General features: G+C 39.8%; 1 protein-coding gene across 1 annotated transcript; it reads left to right on the forward strand.

Annotated features, from left to right (window-relative positions):
- The first annotated feature begins 9,105 nt into the window (after window positions 1–9,105).
- On the forward strand, window positions 9,106–10,496 carry LOC102919950 (olfactory receptor 10A5). The gene has a single exon (XM_006991763.3). The coding sequence runs from the start codon at window positions 9,481–9,483 to the stop codon at window positions 10,438–10,440; it is 960 nt and encodes a 319-aa protein (XP_006991825.3). The 5' UTR covers window positions 9,106–9,480; the 3' UTR covers window positions 10,441–10,496.

The following is a 10,496-nucleotide window of genomic DNA, read 5'->3' on the forward strand; positions in this document are numbered from 1 at the left end:
TCCCCCAGGACTGAGATCAACCTGGTAGACTCAGTCCAGGCAGGTCCAGTCCCCTCCTCCCAGGCTGAGCCAAGCAACCCTGCATAAGCCCCAGGTTTCAAACAGCCAACTCATGCAATGAGCCCAGGACCTGGTTCCACTGCCTGGATGCCTCCCAAACAGATCAAGCCAATCAACTGTCTCACCCATTCAGAGGGCCTGATCCAGTTGGGGGCCCCTCAGCCAATGGTTCATAGTTCATGTGTTTTCATTTGTTTGGCTATTTGTCCCTGTGCTTTTTCCAACCTTGGTTTCAACAATTCTCACTCATATAAACCCTCCTCTTTCTCACTAATTAGACTCCCAGAGCTCCCCACAGGGCCTAGCCATGGATCTCTGCATCCAGATCCCTCAGTCATTGGATGGGGTTTCTAACACGACAATTAGGGTGTTTGGCCATCCCATCACCAGAGTAGGTCAGTTCGGGCTGTCTCTCGACCATTGCCAGCAGTCTATTGTGGGGGTATCTTGGTGGATTTCTGTGGGCCTCTCTAGCACTTTGCTTCTTCCTATTCTCATGTGGTTTTCATTTACCATGGTCTCCTATTCCTTGTTCTCCCTCTCTGTTCTTGATCCAGCTGGGATCTCCTGCTCCCCCAAGCTCTCTTTCCCTCGACCTTCGCCCTTCATTACTCCCACTCATGTCCAGGCTGTTCATGTAGATCTCAGCCATTTCCCTGTCATTGGATGATCCCCGTGTCTTTCTTGGGGTCCTGTTTTCCAGGTAGCCTCACTGGTGATGTGAGTAGCAGTCCAGTCATCCTGTTCCACATCTAGTATCCTCCTATGAGTGAGTACATACCATGTTTTACTTTCTGAGTCTGGGTTACCTCACTCAGGATGATTTTTTTCTAGATCCTTCCATTTGCCTACAAACCTCATGATGTCATTGTTTTTCTCTGCTAAGTAGTATTCCATTGTGTATATGTACCACATTTTATTTATCCATTCTTCAGTTGAAGGGCATCTAGGTTGTTTCCAGGTATTGGCTATTACAAACAATGCTGATATGAACATAACTGAGCAAGTGCTCTTGTGTTATGATTGAGCATTCCTTGGGTATATGCCCAAGAGATGGACAGAAAGAAAGCATATGGGAGTCATCCCCAGTGGTCAACAGGTCCCAGCAGGGGATGTAAGGAGTGAGGGGGCATAATGAGCCAGGCCGTGGTAGTCGGGAGAGTCTTTCAGCCTTACTGGCTAGCAGCCAGAGTGCTTCTTTATTTATACAGATTTTAGTAAGCATGGATACATTCATGATGTTCCAAAACATAGATCATATCATTTTTGGCTTTGGACATGTGTTTCACTTCCTTTTGCTCATCTTTTAGTTATAATTAATAAACTATGACAGAACAGAGTTATCATTTCCAATCACTTTCCCCTCAAGTTTTGTTATCATTAATAAACAGAATTATCATTCTTACTCATTAACCCCATAACCCAATTTTAAGAATCTAGAGGCATATGACAGCCTGTAAACAGGTAGCTTTGGTTGATTCAAAGACACTAGACTAAAACAAAATCTTTAAGCCACCCTCCGCATTTTGCCATGTACCAAGCAGTGTATTATTAAATCTTAGTGATCAGAGTGCCCAGGAAAAATCCTCAGGCCAAAGCTGCCGCAGTTATTATTCAGATTCTGGCATAGCATAATGTATCTTTATAGAATTTGTCTATATGTCTAATCCTGGCATTCTGTTGTTCTTTGGTCATACATCACCATGATGGCTCTGTGTAACCTAACTTTTCTAAGAGAGGGAGGTCCTGACACCTCATACTTTTATCTTCTTTCCACTCCATACTTTGCTCATCAATATGTCTCTATGTAAGGCAGGGGTTGTATGTCACATTATTGAGTGTACAGTGGCAAGAGGCTTGTAATCTGAGCTATGGCCAACTCCTCCAGCCCACCAACTCTTGTTGACCTTAAAAAATTTACTTTGTTTTGAATATCTTATTCCTGTGTAAGTACAGAGACAGATGCTTCAAGAATGTTTCATAGCCCCATGAAGAGACCTCTGGCTTCTTCATGTGTTACAACCTCCAAGGCGTAAGGAAGACCTTCAAGTAGATGTAAGGATGTCCCCCTAAAAGCTGGGGGAATAGTATGTTCAGGACTATTCTGGGGAAGCTTAGAAGCAGCATTCCTGGGAGAAGGCATAAATGATTCATAGAACTTTTCCATAAATCCAATATCCCCAAATTGTACAAATATGAAAAGTGTCCCAAATATACAACAGGTGGAGATGAAAACCAAAGTGGCATGACAGCCACCACGGGGCTCAGCTTTGCTGGATCTTTGTCAAGCAGCTGTGCTGGATTTATGACTTCTGCCACTCCATTCAGATATGGCTGTGCCAGATGCCCCCATGTCCTCCAAAGAAGACAGACATGCACATAATACCTATCTACTTGCAGGCAAAACACTCATACACCTAAAAATATTAAGATAAAATAAACATTTAGAAAGCAGTTTTACTTGCCCACTTAACAAAACAGCACTAGTTTGTGTCCCCATTAATCCTAGAGGTATTTCCCCAGCCATGATTTTTTAAACCAGGTTTACAGTACCATGCATAAATTCCCACCTGTAAATTAGGGCTCAAATCCAAGCAGATTATGGTCGGTTACTCCCATAACTATTGTACCACTATTTCATCAGTAGGCATGTCTTACGTGGAAGGTCAGTATTGTAGCCTGAATTTCCTCTTCCAGTAGCCTGCACAGCACTTTACAGCACTGTGAACACATGTTAGCTAGGTAAGTTCCAATTTGATTTCTCTATGTTCTGTAATCAAAGTGTGGGGTGTCTTCAGCAATAAGATGTTACTGTCTCTGGTGGTTTGAAAGAAAATGGGCCCCAAAGGGAGTGGCACTATTAGGAGGTGTGGCCTTGGAAAGTAGGTGTGGTCTTGTTGGAGGAAGTGTGTCACTGTGGGGGCAGGCTTTAGGGTCTCTTTTGCTCAGGTTTCACTCAGTGTGACACTGAGACCACTTACAGTTGCCATCTGATCAAGATGTAGCCAACACCATGTCTGCCGGTATGCCACCATGTCCTGCCATGATGATAATAGACTGAACCTCTGAAACTATAAGCAAGTCACCTCAACTAAATGTTTTCCTTATAAGAGTTGCCATGGTCATGATGTCTCTTCACAGCAACAGAAACTCTAACTAAATACTGTCTAAATATGGTGGGCAACCAAGAACATTATCAATAGTCCATATTGCTTGGAGTTCCTCTAGGGCCTCCCTCACCAACAATTCATAGGAAGATATCCCACTCCTGGCCCAGTATTTCTGTTTAATATCCCATGGCTTCTGGGAGCAATATTATCCACCCATATATAGTACCTCCTTTGAGAATCTTTTTTTTATTTCATTTTTCACAAGACCACAAAGTTATGGCATTTCATTTATCCTTAATTTTAGTTAATTCTATTTTCTACCCTCTCTTCTCCTCCATATCCTTACCTCCATCCCTCCTTAGACTTTTCCACCCCTAGTTTCTACCCCCTACTTTCACATAAAATATGTAATATTTCATTTTAGTATTTTTTTTTTAGTACTTTCTTTAGCATTTGCTTTCTGGACAATCAGAGGATCTAAGCTCAATCCTGAAAATAGCCATTACTTCAAAGAGCATTAATTACTTTCATGGAAGATATTAGATAAATCTGAATATTAGGTTGTAGTGGTTTGAATAAGAATGACTCTCGTATGCTCATATATTTGAATGCTTAGTCACCAGGCAACAGAACTGGCTGAAAGGATTAGAAGGATTAGGAAGTGTGGCCTTGTTAGAGGAGGTGTGGTCTTGTTGTCGAAAGTGTGTTACTAGAGGTTGGCATTGAGGTTTCAGATGCCCACATAGGCTTTCTCTCTCTCTGCCTGATGCCTATGGATCAGGATGTAAGAAATGTCCAAATTAAATGTTTTCTTTTTCATCAGAGTTGGCTTGATCTTGGTGTCTCTTCACAATAATAGAATAGTGACTAAGACCTAGGTCTTCATCTTAATTTTTTAACATATTAATATATATTTATAGTTATTAATTCATAATTTATAAATGCTCCTCTTGGTGGATTTAAGATAGTTTCTATATTGTTTTGAAATTTAATGCATTTTTATATAATGCATTGTTTATTTCATATATTTTATTTTATATAAAAATAATGGTGCATTTTTATGGTTTTAAAATTTAAAACACAATTAAGATTTTTGCTTTCTGTAGTAAAATGACCTTAAAAGTAAAGAATTTAATTCTGCCTTCCCTGGTAAACACCAGATAGCAGGTAACACAAGTGTAATATAGGCTGCAAAGAATCCAGGAGGGATACTGGCTTCTACAAAGGTCTTCTGGGCCATGGTCTATCTATTTCTGGCCAGGCAGGGAATGTTGGAGGCAAGGCCAAAGACAAGGAATGGATCTCAATCATCAAGCTTGCCCACATTGACAAGAACATGAAGCTCAAGTCCCTGCCCTCTGTGCCCATCTGAAAAAAACTATTCACTTTTTCTCGTGGGTCTCCCTCCAGGATGAGATTTTGAAGATTACACCAATGTAGAAGTAGACTCATGATGCCCAAAAGACCAGGTTCAATGCCTTTGTCACTATGGGGGTTACAAGGGTCACACTGGATATTATGTGTTTCAAGGTCATCACCTCCATGTGAAGGACCATCACCTTGACCAAGCTCTCAGTGTCCCTGTGCAGAGGGAAGAGTGAGAGGAGGATGAAAACAAATAGCACACTGACCTATACAAGGTGACAGTCCACTGTGGCTCTGTGCAGATAAACCTTGTCCAAGACCTAATGGCACTGGCAACACAGATGCTGCTAATGGCCGGTACTGATGACTCCTTACTCCAGCCAGGGACTGCATTGCCACACTGGACAACTTCATAAAGATTATCATGCCATCAAGACCTATAGCTATCTAATGCCGGGCAGTGGTGGCGCACGCCTTTAATCCCAGCACTCGGGAGGCAGAGGCAGGCGGATCTCTGTGAGTTCAAGGCCAGCCCGGTCTACAGAGTGAGTTCCAGGAAAGGCGCAAAGCTACACAGAGAAACCCTGTCTCGAAAAACCAAAAAAAGAAAAAAGAAAAAAAAAAAAGACCTATAGTTATCTAACCCCTGACCTTTGGAAACATGATCACCAAGGTTTCCTGTCAGGAATTTGCCCACCATCTTGTAAAACCCACACCAGGATCTCTGAGTATAGGACACACACTCCAACTATAGCTACAATTCAGGATTTTTATACTAGAAAAATAAAGTGAATTAAGTTTGCTTAAAAATATTAATTCCACCGGGCAGTGGTGGCGCTCGCCTTTAATCCCAGCACTCGGGAGGCAGAGGCAGGCGGATCTTTGTGAATTTGAGGCCAGCCTGGTTTCCAAAGCAAGTTCCAGGAAAGGCGCAAAGCTACACAGAGAAACCCTGTCTTGAAAAAAAAACAAAAAACAAAAAAACAAAAACAAAAAAATTAATTCCATTCTATTTCTGTCTTGACCTGTTGACTAGCTCCCTCAAAATTTAATAACCTCAAGTCGCCTGAACAGTTAGGGGTCAAGGATTATGTCTCCACCTTATACATTTTCCTATTGAATGATCAGCATAGAACAAGATAACTAAAAATGATAAATCTAAGGTTAAGATCTATGTATTTGGGAACTTTTTCCCTTACAGTTTTCTATTTCTTGACTACGGGACTTCTAGAAGCCATTTAGTCATATTTACTGTTAGTCTACCTGGAGATCCCACCAAATATAGACTAAGCTTTGGACTTGGGGATATAGCTCATTTCCTGGTGTGCTTGCATAGCATGAATGAAGCCCTGGTTCAACCCCCAGAACTGTACACATTGAGCATCCTGGTCTACAACCATGATCTCAGTATTTGGTAAGTCATGACAAAAGGATCAGAAGTTCAAGGTCATCCTCAGCTACATAGTGACTTCAAGGCCATCCTGGATATTATGAGAGCCCATCTCAAAGAAAATGAATAAAATATAAGTCATCTAAGCACAAGAGCCACAATTGTATTATTTGTATAATTGAATGGGAAGAAGAGAGCCTGATCTGTGGTAGTGTGTGATTATGAATATTTGTTAGATTTATAAACTATTACCTGTTTTTAATGAATATATGCCATTTTATTTCTTCATAGCATCACTTCTATCCAAGAAAAAATTATTTTTAAGCAAGGAAACTGAAGCTCAGAGAGTTTAACAAAACTGCTGAGCATCATAAGCAGAGAGTTCCAGACCTAGGGTTACATTTAAGACATTCAGCTGCAGGCTCTTGGCTCTTACATGGTGATGATACCTCTTTTCATTAGAGTTTAGCTTTCTTTCTCTGAGTTTAAACTTTTGGTATTGGAACTTCATCACATCCTCAAAGGATAATAGATCCAAGAAAGATCAGGTCCCATGGAGAATAAAAGAAAGTCTAGTTACACCTGGGGGAAACTAAGGTTCTAATCTCTGCATCTAACACCGAGGACAAAAGAGACACAGCTGAGGACAGCTAAAGCCAGCAGTCTTTTGTCATCTGTTTCAACTTCTTCTGGTCCTATAAGTTCAGTGTAGGAAAAGAAGCATCCCTTGGCAGTTTCTTCAGCCTGCTCCAGCATGTTTCAGCAGGGCCAGCCAGTGTATCTCATTTAACATTTTTAAGTATTAAGAGAATGAGTATTGGTAAATACATAGGAAGGGAGACAAATGAAATGAGTTTACTATTGGTTTTACTACTTAACTATTGTCACTGGTTCTATGATTCTGCTCAACAAATATGCAGAGATTTTATAGAAATTTCCTATCTTCTTAAACAAAACTTCTCTCACTAATAATTGCAAGACATCACCATTTATCATGACTTCATTATTACCATTGTCTTGTTACTACTTTTTAGTTAGCACTCAAAGTAATGAGTTCCATTAAACAGTACCTCTTTTGAAATGCATTCAAAACTTATTGATATTCTGGATCTGACAGATTTTTTTAGTTTGGTATAAAATGCTGCTCATGGTTTTACATGAATAAATATCATAAATTTGTGGAAAATATAATCAATTATATAATCAGACAACAAACTGACATGATGAAGATATTTCCAAACATCTAATTGCCCCCTCATCACGAAGGATCCATTTACAATGCTACTTGTTGCCACTTGGTAAAACATAACCTTTACTTTAAAGATACAGCCTTCCATTTGGTATTTCTTATTTTACCTCTTAAAGTAAGTTTAGATTTGCACACAGTTGCAGGAAGTGGGACAGAGAATTCCAGTATATTGCTTCTCCAAAAGATAATAGCTTTAAAAACTACAGTACAATAGCGCATCCAGGATGGTAAAATTTCCTTAAAAGATGAATGATGGTAAGCAATTTTCTTTCTTTTTACCCCTAATCTGTGATGTATAAGGGTTTTCTTATTTATTTCACATTGTTTTATTGTTTTTCTAATCAAGCCACCTAACAGAATTTTCTTTATTCCCCCCTAAAATTAAGTAAAATAAAATACAGATCAGTTTATTATAGAAGGGTCACTATGTGGCTTTTTTTTAATTGATAATTTGTATGAGAGATGGCTGTGCCTTTCAGTGGCAGGAAGAAGGTTTCTACTTGAGAGTTTCTACTGCATTGTTGATCCTTTTACTATTTTATAAGGCTTTATTGGAAAATTCAAGACATTACATGCTTCAGGAAAATCTTTGATCAGTTTGACCATAATTATTCTGTGATAAAATTTTTCTTTTGTAGATGCTTTGGAATTATAAAGGTGGTCTTGATATTCACATTACCCATGAGTAACATTAAGCTTTCTTCATTGAGTTTTTCTCTTGCTTCAGAATCTGTTGGTAATCAACACTCATGAGAAAGGTAAGCATACAGCCTGGTCTCCTTGCTTCTGGGCACACAGCTTTCATTCCTCTCCTTCATTCATACTATACCACCTAGTCTCACAATTGTCAGTGATCTTTCTACATGACTTATATGAACATTTAATTTCATTTCCCCAATATTCAGGTGGTTTCTTCATCTACAAAATAAAATACAAATTCATTAGCATGGAAAAATTTAAGAGTGTAAAATACACAGCCAACAACATTATTTTTGCTTTTTACTGTAAAATGGTGGTTTGGTGGGGTTTTTAATTGGCTTGTTGGTTTTGTTTTATTTTTGAGACAAGCCTTACTCTCTAGCCCAGGCTAACCTGGATTCTTGCGAGTTCCAGATTGACCTGTAACTCTCGGCCATCAGCCTCCCAAATGCTAGGATTATAGGCCTGACCAACTACACCCAGAATCTAAATTTGTGGATTTCATTATTCATAATGTTTTTTTTTCAGATTTTTTTCTTTTTGTGATTCCCTCACCATGTCCATTTTAGCAAATTTCATTTTCCAACTTTATCTCATCATTTTTCTTTAGAATTCAATATCCTAGACTGCAATAAAGAAAGAACTTGTTGGTAACCAACAAATTTAGAACCAAATAATACAGCTAAGATCCAGCTAGGTCTAGGGAACCTTCTGAACACGCTGATGTTAATGATATGGGTTCTCTTCATTATCTTTTCCTCTATCTTTGTCACAATTATTTTTAGAAACTCCATTGACTCTCTGAAGCATCAGTGTACAAATACTTAGGTAAAAAAAGAATTCTGTAACACATAATTTAGTAGAAATCGGAAGAAGTTGGCGATTCAACAGATATTGCTTGTGTTAAAAAAAAATCTGCTGCATTACAGGTAATGCATACCTTTATTTCCAACACTAGGGAGGTTAATACAGAGGCAGGAGGATTATGGGTTTAAGGCCAATCTGAGCTACACAGTGAGACTCTATCTCAGAAAAAAAAAAAACTGTTCTTCTTTTGATTTTCCACAATATATCTGAGGTCAGTATTATCACACAGGAAACAGAGATTTCAAGGAAATAGGACACATAAACTGTTCTTAATAGCTAGCATACCCCTCACCTCTCAAAGTCAAGATTCATGAAAAGTAGAAAAATCATTAGTTTGCCTGTCTACTATTACAATTCTATTTCTGGAGTTTTACTAAACTATTTTGTGTGGGGGCGAGATGTTTTGAAATTATGAATAATGGACATATTTCTCAAAAGTTTGTGTGTATTCAGAGCCATAACATCTCCAAAAATGTATCCTTTAATGCCCCTTCTACAGACTCAGGGATATACCTATGCTTGTCCTTCCCAGGTGTGAATGTGCAAACAGGGGAAAATCCACTTCAGAGACTCACTCAGGCATGTCTCAGCTTATGCACTAGGAATTTGTCCTCTTCAAACATATCCTGATTTTGACTCTTTGTTCGAAACTAATCAGTAATCTGGAGGGAAAAAATTCTAGAATCTGATTTGTGCAATCAATAATCTGTCTTCATGAGCACACTGGAGATTTATGTCCAATGTCCATGGATGCAGGAAACTGGTCAAGAGTAACTGAGTTTGTCCTCATCAGCTTCTCTTCCCTGCCTACTGAAATACAGACCTTGCTCTTCCTGGCATTTCTAGCCATCTACCTGATCACTCTGCTGGGAAACAGCCTCATCATTCTGGTAACCTTGGCTGATCCCATGCTGCAAAGCCCAATGTACTTCTTCCTCAGGAATTTATCCTTCATAGAGATTGGCTTCAACCTGGTCATTGTGCCCAAAATGTTGGGGACCTTGATTGCCCAGGACACAAGCATCTCCTTCCTTGGCTGTGCCATTCAGATGTATTTCTTCTTCTTCTTTGGAGTGGCTGAATGCTTCCTCCTGGCCACCATGGCATATGACCGCTATGTAGCCATCTGCAGTCCCTTGCACTACCCAGTCATCATGAACCAAGGGACACGTGCCAAACTGGCTGCTGCCTCCTGGTTTCCAGGATTCCCTGTTGCCACTGTGCAGACCACATGGCTCTTCAGTTTTCCATTCTGTGCCACCAACAAGGTGAACCACTTCTTCTGTGACAGCCCACCTGTGCTGAGGCTGGTCTGTGCAGACACAGCTCGGTTTGAGGTCTATGCCATTGTTGGCACCATTCTGGTCGTCATGATACCCTGCCTGCTGATCCTATGTTCCTACACTCGCATTGCTGCTTCCATCCTCAAGATTCCATCAGCCAAAGGGAAGCACAAAGCCTTCTCCACCTGCTCCTCACATCTCCTCGTTGTCTCTCTTTTCTATGTGTCTTTAAGCCTCACTTACTTTAGGCCTAAATCAAACAATTCCCCTGAAAGTAAGAAATTATTATCGTTGTCCTACACTGTGGTAACTCCTCTGTTGAACCCCATCATCTATAGCCTGAGAAATAATGAGGTGAAGAATGCTCTAAGTCGAACCTTCCACAAGGCTCTGACCCTCAGAAACTTAATCCTATAGACATTAAAAGGTAAGGTTAATATTTGTTGAATGGAGAACATATATTTGTGATTCAT

This window comes from Peromyscus maniculatus, chromosome 1 (genome assembly GCF_049852395.1).
Source record: "Peromyscus maniculatus bairdii isolate BWxNUB_F1_BW_parent chromosome 1, HU_Pman_BW_mat_3.1, whole genome shotgun sequence".
NCBI lineage: Eukaryota > Metazoa > Chordata > Mammalia > Rodentia > Cricetidae > Peromyscus > Peromyscus maniculatus.

Excerpts from the sequence above, each read along its gene's own strand:
- LOC102919950 (XM_006991763.3), top strand. The coding sequence starts at position 9,481 with ATGTCCATGGATGCAGGAAACTGGTCAAGAGTAACTGAGTTTGTCCTC.